This window comes from Lithobates pipiens, unplaced genomic scaffold (assembly GCF_037356315.1).
Source record: "Lithobates pipiens isolate NorthernLeopardFrog02 unplaced genomic scaffold, aLitPip1_a1.2 Scaffold_8, whole genome shotgun sequence".
Lineage (NCBI taxonomy): Eukaryota > Metazoa > Chordata > Amphibia > Anura > Ranidae > Lithobates > Lithobates pipiens.
Window position 1 is genome coordinate 17,421,501 of NW_027507903.1, and position 16,516 is coordinate 17,438,016.

The window sequence follows — 16,516 nt, forward strand, 5'->3', positions numbered from 1 at the left end:
GTCGCTTCGGGGGCTTCCATCTCTGGTAAGTTATTCATAATGAGCTAGTATGCTATGCATACTAGCTCATTATGCCTTTGCCTTGCAGGGTCTATTTTATTTTTTGTATTTTTTTCGCTTTACTTCCTCTTTTTAAATGTTCTATTAGTCTGGTGGGCTGAGTCACCTACTGGCTTTGTATAATGCTTACCATAGTTCCAAGCACTCTTTTTACCCATTTGGGGATTTAAGGGTTTGTCTACTTCAATTGTACCATGTTATAAAAACCCTGTGTGTCAGCAGTTTTAAAAAATTTGACTTCAATAAAAAACTAAATTATGGGAGCTGGGATTGCTAAAGGCAATAATGGGTCACAGGTCTTCTGCCAAAAGAGATTCTATAAATTCAGATCAAAGATAAAGACGTGTTAAAAAGTAAGTACACCCCATGGGGGGGGGGGAGATATATATATATATATATATATATATATATATATATATTTAACATTTAAAACAGGCAAACCATGCCTAGAGATAAAGGTGATATACTTGAATGATCAACACATTAAAATGGACACAATGAGGTAGCCAATCCGCTTCTAACTTCAGCTTGTTCAATTAATCCTTGAAGTCCTCGTTCATGCTGAACAGAGCTATGAAATCGTACGCGTTCAGCTGAACTTGCACGTTTTTAAATTGACATTTCAGTCTGACTTCCGGGGGCGATTTGAGGGACATCTGTGTGGACTGCACAGATGTCTATTGAAATTGCCCCCAAAGTCGCCAAAAGCAGCGAAAAAAACTACTTTTGGGAATCAGTGTGGCGCCGCAAAGTCGGCGTTGTGCCGATGCTGGCAATGGGCTCAGATTTGGCGTGCGATTTGACATGTCAAATCGGGCCAATGTGAACGTGAGCTAAAACCTGAAAGCCAATTGGTTTCTTTAACCACTTAACAACCGCCCATTGCCGATTAACGGCATCAGGGCGGTTGTTTAACTCTAAGAGGCCGTTAATTAACGGCCTCCCAGAATTCTGCTCTCGCGCGCCCCCTGGGGCGCGCACACGAGAGCATCCGTGACCGCTGGGTCCAGTGGACCCGGCGCATCACGAATCACGGTAAACGGCCGCTCATCGCGGCCGTTTACCACGTGAACGCTCCATCAAATGACGGAGTGATCACTTGTAAACAAGCCGGCGTCATGTTATGACGCCGGTTCCTCCCTCCCCCTCTCTGTACCGATCGGTACAGCGGAGGGGGAAGAGATCGGTGTCAGCAGCGATGTGGGCTGCATCTGCAGTGCCCACATCGCTGCTCACCGAAAATTAACCCCTCAAATCCCTGCAAATACTCTGCATTACTCTGCAATTCCCTGCAAATACTCTGCATTACTCTGCAATTCCCTGCAAATACTCTGCATTACTCTGCAATGCCCTGCAAATACTCTGCAATGCCCTGCAAATACTCTGCAATGCCCTGCAAATACTCTGCAATGCCCTGCAAATACTCTGCAATGCCCTGCAAATACTCTGCAATGCCCTGCAAATACTCTGCAATGCCCTGCAAATACTCTGCAATGCCCTGCAAATACTCTGCAATGCCCTGCAAATACTCTGCATTGCCCTGCAAATACTCTGCATTGCCCTGCAAATACTCTGCATTGCCCTGCAACACTCCGCAATGCCCTGCAACACTCCGCAATGCCCTGCAACACTCCGCAATGCCCTGCAACACTCCGCAATGCCCTGCAACACTCCGCAATGCCCTGCAACACTCCGCAATGCCCTGCAACACTCCGCAACGCTCTGCAACACTCCGCAACGCTCTGCAATACCCTGCAACACTCTGCAACACCCGCCAATACCCTGCAACACTCTGCAATGCTCTGCAACCCCCGCCGATACCCTGCAACACTCTGCAATGCTCTGCAACCCCCGCCGATACCCTGCAACACTCTGCAATGCTCTGCAACCCCCGCCGATACCCTGCAACACTCTGCAATGCTCTGCAACACCCGCCAATACCCTGCAACACTCTGCAATGCTCTGCAACACCCGCCAATACCCTGCAATGCTCTGCAACACCATGCTCTGAGATACCCAGCCATAGTCGGTGATACCCTGCAATACCCAGCCATAGACATCTCCCGCCGCCCTCCGCCCTCCGGTGCTTCTACCGAATCGCTAATACGATCAAAGCCAGAATCTTTTTTTTTTTCAGGCTTCCCAGCTTAGAGGTGAGATGCGGGGTCTTATTGACCCCACATCTCACTGTAAAGAGGACCTGTCATGCCATATTCCTATTACAAGGGATGTTTACATTCCTTGTAATAGGAATAAAAGTGATCAAAAAAATTATTTTTGGGGAAAAAAATGTCAAACTAAAATAAATAAAGTAAAATGAACAATAAAAAAAAATGTTTTTTTTAAAGCGCCCCTGTCCCCATGTGCTCGCATGCAGAAGCGAACGCATGCGTAAGTCCCGCCCACATATGAAAACGGTGTTCAAACCACACATGTGAGGTATCGCTGCGAACGTTAGAGCGAGAGAAATAATTCTAGCCCTAGACCTCCTCTGTAACTCAAAACATATAACCAGTAAAAAAAATGTAAATCGTCGCCTATGGGGATTTTTAAGTAGCGACGTTTGCCGCCATTCCACGAGCGTGTGCAATTTTGAAGAGTGACATATTAGGTATCTATTTACTCAGCGTAACTTCATCTTTCACATTATGCAAAAATTGGGCTAACTTTACTGTGTTTTTTTTTTTTTTAAGCACAAAACAGTTTTTTTTCCAAAAAAAAGCATTCGAAAAATTACTGCGCAAATACCGTGCGAGATAAAAAGTTGCAAAGACCACCATTGTATTCTCCAGGGTGTTTGCTAAAAAAACATATATAATATTTTGGAGTTCTATGTAATTTTCTAGCAAATAAATTATGATTTTTACATGTAGGAGAGAAATGTCAGAATTGTCCTGGGTGCTCCAGAACACCTGATGGCGCTCCATGCATGTTGGGCCTCTGTATGTGGCCACGCTGTGTAAAAGTCTCACACATGTGGTATCACCATACTCGGGAGTAATAGCAGAATGTGTTTTGGGGTGTAATTTGTGGTATGCATATGCTGTGTGTGAGAAATAAACTGATAATATGACAATTTTGGGAAAAAAAAAAAAAAGTAAAAAGAATCTTGATTTTGCAAAGAATTGTGGGAAAAAATGACAACTTCAAAAAACTCATCATGCCTCTTACTAAATACCTTGGAATGTCTTTCCAAAAAGGGGTCATTTGGGGGGTATTTGTACTTTTCTGGCATGTTAGGGTCTCAAGAATTGAAATAGGCCGTCAGTCCTTCAGGTGTGATCAATTTTCAGATATTGGCACCACAGCTTGTGGACTCTATAACCTTCACAAAGACCAAATAATATCCACCAATTTGTACTTATTTTTACCAAAGATATGTAGTAGTATAAATTTTGGCCAAAATTTATGAAGAAAAAATTACTAATCTGCTAAATTTTCTAACAGAAACAAAGAAAAATTCGTTTTTTTACAGAATTTTCGGTATTTTTTCTTTTATAGCACAAAAAAAAAAAAAAAACCAGCGGTGATTAAATACCACCAAAAGAAAGCTCTATTTGTGTGAAAAAAAGGACAAAAATTTCATATAGGTCCAGTGTTGCATGACTGAGTAATTGTCATTCAAAATGCGAGAGCACCGAAAGCTGAAAATTGGTCTGGTTATTAAGGGTGTTTAAGTGCCCAGTGGTCAAGTGGTTAAAGAGCTGCACCAGATTTTTCACTTTCCAGTTTTAGTAAATAATTCCTAATGTAATGTATTCATTCCCTCAATCAAAAAAAAAAAATCAATCAAAAAAGGTAGATTTTTTTTTTTTCAATGGAAAAAAGTATACCCCTACACTTATGAATACTTCATATCTTTAGAACCTCCTTGGGGATTATTCAGGTAGATATTACTAAAACCTCAGATATCTTCGGGTCTGAGGTTCTCTTTGCTATTGCTGTGTGTGCCATGCCATGATCAAAATGTCCTCACAAAGAAGGTTACGGATGCCTACGAGTCTGGCAAGGGATTTAACCACTTGTCGACTGCCCTAGAGCAGTTTTACTACTACAGGGTGGAATCTGTATGCATATATAAAACGTGATCACGCACATCCAGGTATCAGGCACGATTGCGTGCCCGCGGTGGCCCGCTCCCACTGTGATTATGGACCTGATGTCCGCCAGCACCCAACGATCATTTTTAATTTTATTTATTTATTTTTACACAGGCAGAGCACGCATTCTTGCCTATGTAAACAAGGCAGATTGCCGTTCTGTCAATAGGGAAGGCATGGATCTATGGCTTCCCTTCTAACCACAGTGCACAAACACTGGCTAGGCACACAGCCAGTGTCAATAGGACAGCACTGAGTATTAGGAGTATTAGTAGTAGTGAATATTAGCGAGTATTAGAGATTCCCAAAAAAGTGTCAGTGTCCAATTTTTCTGCCGCAATATCGCCGTCCCGCTATAAGTCGCTAATCGCTGCCATTACTAGTAAAAAAAATTTTAAAATGACATAAAAATAACCCATAGTTTGTAGACACTAGCTTTTGCACAAACCAATCAATATACATATGATCGATATATATTTTTTTTTAACCAAAACGATGTAGTAGAATACACTTTGCCCAAAAATGAAGAAATTGGATAGTAAAAAATGTAAAGGGGATTTGGGACTTTTAGATGAAGCAATTGTATAGTATAGACAAACTGTAAATTAATGATATTTAAATATTTATTAAATTGAAGACATTCATCTAGAATCATAAAGAATATAATTTATTTCATATACATTTATACTGCACATAAGGCCTGAACATCATGAGTAAGATAATATAATCAAAACGATATAAGATCAAAGTCAAATAAATAAATAAATAAAAAAGGAGAAAATAATACTGAAAAATGTATAATTGCTATGGCGAGAAAATGCCACAGCGACAGATCCAAAACTGGCATATGCACCCACAGGACCTATACAGATCTATTGACTAATCTAAGGACCATATCATGAAATGTTGATAAAAGCTGGGTAGGGATCAATCCATATGGAATACAACTGTGTCATCAAATATAGCTCGACGCGTTTCGTGGATTTTTCCACTCGTCAGGAGCAAATGTACCAGAGATTCCTATAAAAGTATATAAGATATGTCAATATATAAAATACAAATTATACCAGATATTATATGTCAATAGATGGCTCACTAAACACACTCACCAACCCAAACCGTATACGCAGCGCATGGTGACCTGAAGAAATTGGATGTTTTACAATTTTTTATTGGATATCTTTTAGAGCAGAAAGTTAAAAAAAAAATTCAGAGGTGATCAAACAACACCAAAAGAAAGCTCTATTTGTGTGTGTGTGTGTGTGTGTGTGTGTGTGTGTGTGTGTGTGTGTGTGTGTGTGTGTGTGTGTGTGTGTGTGTGGGGGGGGGGGGGGGGGCGAACATTAGTATACAGCGTCGCACGACCGTGCAATTGTCAGTTAAAGTAACGCAGTGCCGTATCGCACAGAATGCCCTGGTCATAAAGTGGGGTAAATCTTACAGAGCTGAAGTGGTTTAAAAGCTTGTCAAGCTATTAGAAATCACTCCACTGTAAGGAAAAGGAAAGTAATATACAAGTGGCATCGATTACTAGTGACAAGTCCTATTTTTTTCCCAGGACCGGCCGGTTCAGCCCAAGTGTTGGCCATTTGATGCTAAAACAAGTCTCCAAGACCTCCGAAAATGTCATCGTGGGATCTGCAGGTAACCCCTGCTGGAGATGGAGTCACAGTGCATTTATCTACAATCAGAATGAGATTGCACAAACTGAACCTGCATGGGAGGTGTGCCAGGGAAAAAAGCCTTTTCTTTCCATAACGGCAAGACTAGTTTGCTTTTGAACACATAGACAAAGACCAAGCCTCTTGGAGCAATGTGCAGTGGACAAGACAGTAGTTCGACTACAGTGGACATGTTCAGTGCAAACTAAAGACAGCATTTCTGGAAACAATCTCATACCAACTGTGAAGCATGGTGGAGAACATGTGGTTTGGGGTTGCTTTGCGCTTCATTCATTCATTCAGCTATGGATTCTGCACCATTTTAACCACTTGCTTGCTGGCCACCTAAATCCCCCTCCTGTCCAGACCAATTTTTAGCACGGTCATTCTTTGGACAACAATTGTGCGGTCATACAACACTGTACCCAGATTACATTTTTGTAATTTTTCTTTTGGTGGTATTTGATCACCTCTGGGTTTTTTAGTTTTTATAAAAAAAATTTTTTTTAAAAAGACTGAATTTAAAAAAATAAATAAATCAAAACCGTTCTATATTTTTTTAAATAAATTTTGCTAATTTTTCTCCTTCATTAATGTACGCTGATGAGGCTACACTGATGGGCACCGATAAGCTGCACTGATAAGGCGGCACTGAGATGTGGCACTGAGGGGCATTGATAGGTGGCAGTGATGGGCACTGATCGGCACTGGTAGGCAACACCGATAGGTGGCACTGATTGGCAACCACTGGTGGGCAGTGATAGTGGCACTCATGATAGGTGCCATTGATAGGTGGCACAGATTGGTAGGCACTGTGGGCACATACGAGACAGCTTCGGCTCTCCCTGCTCGGGACCAATGTCCCTTCAACAAAAGTCGTTGGTTGGCGAATTTTTCTCCTTGTGCTGTCAGCGTGAGAGGAAAAAAAAAAAAAAAAGCGATTACCGATCCTCTGTTTAAATCACGTGATCCAGCTGTCATTGGCCTACAGCTAATCACGTGGTAAGGGGTCAGGATTGACCCCTTACTCCAATCTGTGATCACCCGAGTCTCATTGACTCGGGTGATCACAGCATGCATCCTGCAGGGGGGCCTGGCCAGCTTGCAAAGAGGAGGATGTCTATTGATGCCCTCCCGGCAAAGCAGATCCGTGATGTAGCCATCATTCGGCTATAGCGCGGATCTGAGGGAGTTAAAGTGTCCTTGATTAGGAAGCAAGGCCATCTGTCTAAAAGTTTAGGTTAAATTATCATTAACCCCTTCCCGCCGACTGTACGCATATATGCGGCCTCACAGAAGTGGATCTTTTTTACGTAGGGGCGCATATATGTGTATCCCTCTTTGTGCTGAGAGCGTGCCACACAGCATGCTCCCAGTAGGTAGACCGGGCTCTCGTACCAACGATCGAAACCTAGGGACTCCCGAGTTCCAGGTCACCTGATCGCTCCCGCCCCCTGTGTTTACTTCCTCTTCTGAAGAGAAAGATACATTGCATCATTTGTTTCCATAGGCAATACACAGAGGCCCAGAGAAACTTCATACATACAGAAGTACACATTGGTTTTTTTTTTACTAGAGCTAGATCAGTGCAAAATCAGGCTCACTTCTGTATAGAAACCAATCAGCTTCCAGGTTTTATTGCCAAAGTTTCATTGAAGAAGCGGAGGTTAGACGCAGATTGGTTTCTATGCAGAAGTGAGCCAGATTTTCCACCCTCCAGCTGTAGTAAATAAACCCTACTTTACTTGGGTCTTTTTTCAACCTCACCTACTATGTAACTATGCACAACATACAGGGATAAATAATGTAATACTGACATAAAAGAAAGGTAGTTTGTACCACCCCAGAAGAAATTTGGACTTTAAATTGGCAAAGACACTAGAAATTGATTTAAAAAAATCTGGATTTATTATACATGTAGATTCTATAAAAAAAAAAAAAAAAAATCAAAAATAAAATCATCTAAGCACGAGGATTGTGAGAGCAGACATTGACAAAGACATGAATACCATAAAAGATTTAAAAAAAAAAAAGCACAAAGATATATATTATCTTGCAATAAATTGTATGATCTATCTCTATCTCTATCTCTATCTCTCTCTATCTTTATATATATATATAAAAATATCCCTCCATTGTCCGGTAGCACTTTCCATTATCCAACAGCTGGGATAAGTTCTAGCAGTACCCAACGCGTTTCAGGTTTTAAATTCCTTTCCCTTCATCAGGGGTAATTATATAGGGGGATTTGTATTCAAAAGTAGGGTGAGTGGCATCATATTCAAGCAAAGGTGGTGATATTGCACCAAGAGATGGCGCTGTCAGAGGATGGCCCCTGAAAAGGTTTGGATTAAACCTGGATGGTTCGAATATTGGGCCACCCCATGGGGAGGATATATAGTCCTAAACCCTCCCAATGGTGAATTTAAGCGAGTATAGATATCAGGCTTCCAGTCATGAACAAAAGGATCTCGCAGTATCAATAGATTCAGGATTCAAATCAAAATCCTCCATTAGTAGTATGACTGCAATAAGAGATCCACGGTCGTTATTTTCCGACTGTGTTCAGGGGGTCCAAGAGACACACCATCCGTCATGACACGGTCCGTCGTAAAAGCAGCATAAAAACATAAAAGCGCACACACATAGGTTGGACTTGATGGATTTGTGTTTTTTTTTCAACCTCACCAACTATGTAACCCCCACTGTATCATAGCAAACAGGCAAAATCCAGGAGCAAGTGCATTAACCACTTCCGGACCGCCACACGCCAAAATGCGTCCTCACTCTGAAGAGGAATATCGTTGTTATGGCAGCAGCTAACTGCCATAACCCCGGTTATCCTCTTCTTCAGTCCGATTTCTGATCAGAGTGGTCTCTGCGGCGGATTCACCGCAAGATCACTTTTAAATCGGTGGCAGGAGAGGGGCCCTCCCTCCCGCCGCACTCCGGAGGCAATCGGATCTTCACCCTTGCTGGACATGGAGACGAGTGAGAGGAAGATGGCCCCCACCCGTTTCCATATCATTGCAGGGCGGAAGCGACGTCAAAACGTCACTTCCTCCCATAGATTTTAAAGGGCAATTAAAAAAAAAATTTTATAACACAATTTTTTTAATTATTTTTTTTATTGCATTTTTGACCCCAGATCTCATATTTAAGAGGTCCTGCCATGCTTTTTTTCTATTACAAAAAGGTATCATGTGTGGTTTGAATGGGCAAGAATGGGCATTTCATAGGAGGTAAGTATAGGAAATGGAGAGGGGACACATTGCCAATTTGAAGCAGCATTTGAGCCACAGTGGAGAAGGAGACGCAGGAAGGAGCCAAAGCTGCTAGATGGTGCAAGTGCGGGGCTGGTGGGGGGACGGACGGGCGACCGACGGACTGACCAGGGGGGTGGCAATGGGCGTCTTGTCTGCCCCCCCCCCCCCAAATATACATAATGCCAAAAGAGTTAGGGCCCTTTCACATGTACGTGTCCGTGTACGGGGTCCGCTTTGCTCAGCAGGGGATCGCTCCATTGATCCTTGCTGAGCAGGCAGATGACAGGTCTGTGTCTGCACACTGTGCTGGGATGGACCTGTCAGAGCGCCGCTCTCCTCTATGGGGGGATCGGATGAAGACGGACCATAGAGTCAGTTTTCATCGATCCCATAGATGGATGGAAAAATAGGGTTTTCCTCCGTCACACTTTAGCGGGTCGGACGTCAGCGGGCATGTCACCACTGACATCTGTCGCTCCACAGACCTGTATAGAGCGTCCGCTCAGGTCCGCCTGAAACACTGTCCGTGTGAAAGGGGCCTTATGATTGTTTTACATAAAATATCTAAATTTTATTCCCTATTCAAGTAAAAATTTACACAATAAAATGATACATTTTTGGATCTTTTCTCCTCCAAAATTTCTAGTTGATATACAAGTACATTTATTGTAGGGAATGGAGATTGAATATGTGTTAAAAACAAATAAAACTGTTTTGATGCGGGTTTATATGCAGCTCTATTATTTTTAGGACATGATCGTAAAATGACATATTGGATTCAACCATCTCCTGAAATGAACGCTGTTTCAAACCCAGAGTCAAGAGGCTAGTCCAACATGTACTTACCTGCTTATAACTGTCATGTTGTTCATATCTAAATAATATACACTATATTGTCAAAAGTATTGGGGCACCTGCCTACACACACACACACACACACACACACACACACACACACACACACACACACAACTTTAAAGGGGTTGTAAAAGTTCGCGTTTTTTCACCGTTCACCTGCTGCGCTCGCCCCTCATCTCTTCGCCGCTCAGCCTGGACGTTGATTGGATAGAGTGGATGGATTGAAAACAGCACAGCCATTGGCTCCCGCTGCTGGCTATCACATCCAATGATGTGGCGCGCCGGTGGGGGGGCGAGTGATACAGTGAGTGGCTATAGCCTTTGGCTATATCACGGGAGCACACCCGCAAGAACTAACCACAATGCGAGAACGCTCGCATGAAGGTGCTTAGTTCTTGCGGGGAGGAGCCGAGAAAGCCGCCGAGGTACCCCAGAAGACCAGGTTCGGGGGCCACTCTGTGCAAAACAAGCTGCCCAGTGGAGGTAAGTATAACAGGTTTGTTATTTTTATTTTTTAATTACCTTTACAACCCCTTTAATGGCATCCCAGTCTTAGTCCGTAGGGTTCAATATTGAGTTGGCCCACTCTTTTGAGCTATAACAGCTTCAACTCTTCTGGGAAGGCCGTCCACAAGGTTTAGAAGTGTGTCTATGGGAAGGTTTGACCATTCTTCCAGAAGCGCATTCGTGAGGTCAGGCACTGATGTTGGACAAGAAGGCCTGGCTCACAGTCTCCATTCTCATTCATCCCAAAGGTGTTCTATTGGGTTGAAGTCAGGACTCCAGAAACTCGCTCATCCATATCTTTGGTGGAGGGGGGATTATGGTGTGGGGCTGGTTTTCAGGGATTGGGCTTGGCCCCTTAGCTCCAGTGAAGGGAACTTTTAAGGTGTCAGCCTGGTCCTGGGGGACACTTCCATCTTTGTCCGATCTTCCGTCCACATTCTGTCTCTTTGGCTTCTTGAATAGTTAGGCCATAATGACATTACTTGCGGGCATTCCCACGGGAGTCACATAACCACAGCACAGCGAGGGTGCTGTAAATGTGGTCTGAGCTGCGCATGCATGGCTCAGATTACATTACCGTTAACAGCCTCTGAGAGGCATTTATGACAAAAGAGACCACCAGGGTCTGTCTTCTGTTATAAAAATCCTGCCTGTCAACCGTTTAAAAAAAAATGACATTAATAAAAAGAAACTTGTGCAAAAAATGAAAAATACAGGAGCTGGGGTTGCTAAGGCAATAAGAGGGTCAGAGGTCACCTGAAGTCTTACAACTGCTGGCCGGCCAACTGCCTGACTTCACACAGTCTCCAACCCCGGAGTCTGCAGCATGTACAGACAGGCAGCTGATAGCCAGCAAATGTCAAATTTAAGCTGGCCCTTTGGCTGGCAAGTCTGTTTGGCCAACGTTCTGATTTCTGCGTTGTTCCATTTGGAACTGTCTCTCTAACATCCAAGCAACCAGCTATTCTGAAGAAGAAAAAAGACTGACCACAGCGAAAGACATTCACACAGCCAATGTGTTTTGCATTCAGTACCTGTCTATTCCGTTCATCCATTATCCGGGTAATCTGTATCTTCTTCCGCCCCATTGTCACTTCCTTTCCCTTTTACAATCCAGAATAAAAGTTACAATCCAAAAATGTCCGTCTCCCGAATACTAACGCATGGTCAGCAGCTTTCTGTAATTGCTTTTCCGTGCAGCCCCAGGCTTTAATTTCTTGGCCAAAAACCTGAAAGAACAACATGGACATGTTAAGCAAACAAGTTGTGCAGATACACAAATAATAAATGAAGAATCTGTTTATAATCCAAACAGAAACGGTCACAATGAGCACTTTGTAGCAATATTGCGCTCATTTTACATGAAAAACAGCAACCATTATACCTTGCACTACACCGACTTCTGTAAAATTAAATCTGATTGGCTGGCAAAGGTTGCTGTACTATGTACATTGATCTTTTCAGTGGTACTGAGGAAGCCTACATCTGTAATGAATGCATGTCTCTGGAAAAAATATTTTAAATTTATTTAAAGGTACTTATATAGCGCCATTAAAAGACGTAGCGCTTTACAGATACATTGTAAATTCATATCAGTCCCTGCCCTCAAGGAGCTTACAATTTAAGGATACACACACACACATACATACAAAATATGTGTGCATTATTTTTAATATATATATATATATATATATATATATATATATATATATATATTTTAGAGCTGCACGATTCTGGCTAAAATGAGAATCATGATTTTTTTTTTTGCTTTGAAATAGATCACGATTCTCACGGCGTAACATCATCTTTCACAATAAAATTTAAAAAAAAAAATTGTGCTAACTTTACTGTTTCTTTTTTTTTTTTTTTTATTCATTGAAGTGAATTTCTTCCCAAAAAATTGCATTTGAAAGACCGCTGGGCAAATACAGTGTGACATAAAATATTTCAGCAATTGCCATTTTATTCCCTAGGGTCTCTGCTAATATATATATATATGTTTGGGGGGTTCCAAGTAATTTTCTAGCAAAAATTCTTGATTAACTTAAAAAAGAAGTGTCAGAAAAAGATTTAGACTTTAAGTGGTTAAACTTCCTGCATTTACATTGTTGAAAACTTGGCAGTCTGCCCAGATTATTTATTTACACAGTCCTATTCCTTTGATCTAAGAAGGAAGTTTAGTTACAATGTTGCAAGTTAAAAAAAACTTGGCAGACTGCCCCATGTTTTCCTTTTGACAGCTGAGTGAGCAGATAGTTTCTCCACTTGTTTATATGAAAGAATCGCAACCTCTGCAGGAGAGATGTCAGAGGGGGTGAATCGAGATCATGATTTTTTTAATGATTAATTGTGCAGCTCTAATATATAGATATATATAAAAAGTGTGTGTATATATATGTATGTATGTGTATATATATATATATATATATATATATATATATATATATATATATATATATATATATATATATATATAAACACACACACACACACACACACACACTCTTTTTATTATACAGTTAAGGCATTTGTATTGTTTTACCACTTTCGGGAATACAGTCAGTGATGCAGATAGAAGGCACTTCCATTTGCAGGAGAAATCAGCCAGCCAGCGACATATCTTGCTGAAAAGCAGGGCGCGCTTGTTGGCTTGAAGGACACAGAATATTCTAGATGGCTTGGAAAGGGTACTCTATTTCTGCATCATTAAAGGCCCTTTAAAGTCTATATGGAGATTTAGGACCCATTCACACCAGAAACTGTGCGTTTTTGCATGCACCTTGTCATGCATTCGATGCATGTTTTTATGCATGTTTGCAATGCGTTTACAATGCCTTATCTCCTAAGCATGTGTCTGTCCAGATCACTTCTTTCTTTGGGTATTTATTAGCATTGTGATGTGTTGCAGCTTGCTATACTTTGTTTCCACTGTGAAAATTTACCCTGGCAATAATTTCCAACAAATGCACTTTAAAAAAAAATAAAAATAAAATAAATGATGGTATTCACAATCTGTAATGGACTAGAAAAATTATAATGAGGTGCTTGACTCCTCTTTATAAGGGGTCTGAAACTTTTTCCACCTCAAGGCCTGGTTCACCCCTATGCAGGTTGCAGTTTACATATACCAGGTGCATTTTGTGTTTTTCAATACATGTTTTTGATCCAATGAAGTCTATGCAACCAAAAACCAGAAAAAAGTCCCCGGACCTTTCCATAAAAAGCATAAATGTGAACGTGACCCGTAGGAAACCACGTTAAATGGACTGTAGTGTGTTTCTGCAAAACTGAAAACGCACTAAAAAATGCATAGGTGTGAACCAGGCCTAAGTGCCAAGTGTACAAGCATTAGACAACCAGCATGCCACTGATCAATAGTTCACAGTACATCTCAGATCAGCCCCAATTCCTGCACCTTCAGCCCTCGGGTCAGCCCCACACTTCCTGCACCTTCAGCCCTCGGGTCAGCCCCACACTTCCTGCACCTTCAGCCCTCGGGTCAGCCCCACACTTCCTGCACCTTCAGCCCTCGGGTCAGCCCCACACTTCCTGCACCTTCAGCCCTCGGGTCAGCCCCACACTTCCTGCACCTTCAGCCCTCGGGTCAGCCCCACACTTCCTGCACCTTCAGCCCTCGGGTCAGCCCCACACTTCCTGCACCTTCAGCCCTCGGGTCAGCCCCACTTCCTGCACCTTCAGCCCTCGGGTCAGCCCCACTTCCTGCACCTTCAGCCCTCGGGTCAGCCCCAAACAAATCCAGCAACTTTAGAGCTCAGATCAGTCCTATTTCCAGCACCTTCAGAGCCCAGATCAGCCCGAATTCCCACACATTCAGAGCTCAGATAAGCCCAAATTCCCACGCATTCCAACCTGAGAACAACCACAATTAATGCACTTTTAGACCTTGGACTTGGAGTCCCAGTTCCTTCAGAGGTCATATTAGCTGGTACTGGGAGGAGGGCCAACACTTAAATGTCAGTGACATCAGGCATGCCAATCTGAAACATCATGGAGCTGGGTGAGCCGTGGGTGCAGAGAGGCAAACCAGGCTTTGTAAATCTAGAAAGTCTAGTAAGCAATCAATTAAAGTGTTTGGCAGTAGTGCAATGTTTGTAAGTAGCAGGGGCTATGCAAAAGTTCCACAAATAAATGACGGTGTCCTCCCTGACATGTGTGCCTTAGGCAGGGGCGGACTGACAACTCATGGGGCCCCCAGGCAATAGGAGATTATGGGGCCCCCAGGCAGAGATTATGGGGCCACACAGTATACAAAAATATACACAGTATACAATCACACAGTATACACAGACATATACACACAGTATACACAGACATGTTTCTATTTGCTGAGAAGGTACTGGAGAGGTGGGGCAGCTATAATCTCTGGATTTTTAGACCAAAAGGATGTCGGTAAGGGACATTTCAGAGACAGATGTAAAAAGACAGATTTTTACATACTGTCCCTGGTTTTACTAAGGCTGGCAACCCTGATGGGGCCCCCTAGTGGCCCGGGGCCCTCGGGCAGTGTCCGAGTGGCTGAATGGTCAGTCCGCCCCTGGCCTTAGGGTGCCTATCTATGAGCTATATATTAGTCAAAAACATGGTTCCAACAGTTTTATACTTCTAAACAAGAAGATGCATATACTCTATCACAGGCCTTGCAATCCGACTACATATCTGGGCCAGCAGGAAGATCCTGTTCCATAAACGAAAATCAGGTCCTGAACAAGATTGCTGTCAGATATGAGTGCAAAAATACAATGGCCCCAACGCTACAGAACCAACAGCTGAGAAACATTAAGCAGAAAAACATCCAAACCAAGTTATGAGGTACTGCTGACCCATCAGATAGGGGTGTTGCTACCAAAAGACATCATCCCATTCAAGATCAGATGACGGAACCCACGGAATTAGGAGTTACAGTACTCTGCACAATCTTAGATGCATTAGCCTTGACTTTATGGTTCCCTTGGAAAGAAAGCTTCAATTTGCTTCTTTCCTTTTCTTCGTATAGACAGCAAAATGTCTACAAAGCAAGCCCCCGGGAATTCCAAGTCTAGGGCCGGGGTGTCAAACTCAATTTCATCACGGGTCGCATCAACATTATGGTTACCCTCAAAAGGGTTAGTTGCATCTGTAAGACTACATAAAAGTTTCTACTCATTACTATAATAAATGATTGCTGCGGCTGCACAGAGGCGCAGGATCTATAGGAGGAGTTTTGTCCTCCTCTCTGTTGGCAACTTCTGACACAAGGTGGTGTCAGAAGCGAGGGGAGCGGTGTAGTTGCAGGTGAGGTGTGAAGGCCTGGCAGGCCCGATTCTGCCCACGGGTCTTGTGTTTGACACATGTGGTCCAGGGGGTTGCAGCAGAGGTTGCATTACTTACAGGACTCCCTGCTCCAGTACGGTTATCCTCTTTCCGAATGTCTGGGCTGTGAGTAGAGACTCGGGATCACGTACATCGCATGGTTATTTACTCTGTACATGGTTGAGGGAGGAGCGAGACCATGGCTGGGGGCAGCTTACAGAGGAGGTTGGGGTGGACAGGTCAGACGGCTTGAGAGGGCCTGCTGGAGTGAGAAGTCTCTACACGACTCTGGTCCGGCCGCACCTGGAGTATGCCGTACAGTTCTGGGCACCAGTCCTCAGGAAGGATGTACTGGAAATGGAACGAGTACAAAGAAGGGCAACAAAGCTGATAAAGGGTCTGGAGAATATTAGTTATGAGGAAAGGTTGTGAGCACTAAACTTATTCTCTCTGGAGAAGAGACTCTTGAGAGGGGATATCATTTCAATATACAAATACCGGACTGGTGACCCCACAATAGGGATATAACTTTTGCGGAAGGGAGTTTAACAAGACTCGTGGCCACTCATTAAAAATTACAAGAATAGAAGTTTAACATTAACCACTTGCTTACTGGGCACTTCAACCCTCCTCCTGCCCAGACCAATTTTCAACTTTCGGCGATGATGCAATTTAAATGACAAATTGCGCTGTCATACAACACTGTACCCAAATAAAATTTTTATCATTTTTTTCCCCCCACAAATAAAGCTTT

The 16,516-nt window shown here is 42.8% G+C and overlaps 1 protein-coding gene across 8 annotated transcripts in view; it reads right to left on the bottom strand.

Annotated features, from left to right (window-relative positions):
* LOC143963026 (myocyte-specific enhancer factor 2A homolog) overlaps positions 1-16,516 on the bottom strand; it is a 282,759-nt gene that overhangs the window by 152,265 nt on the left and 113,978 nt on the right. For all 8 annotated transcript variants that reach the window (XM_077472570.1, XM_077472574.1, XM_077472575.1 and 5 more), the window contains exon 2: positions 11,487-11,681. In XM_077472570.1, the coding sequence (XP_077328696.1) occupies positions 11,487-11,540 (54 nt within the window). In that variant the 5' untranslated portion in view covers positions 11,541-11,681. The remainder of the gene's footprint in view (positions 1-11,486; positions 11,682-16,516) is intronic.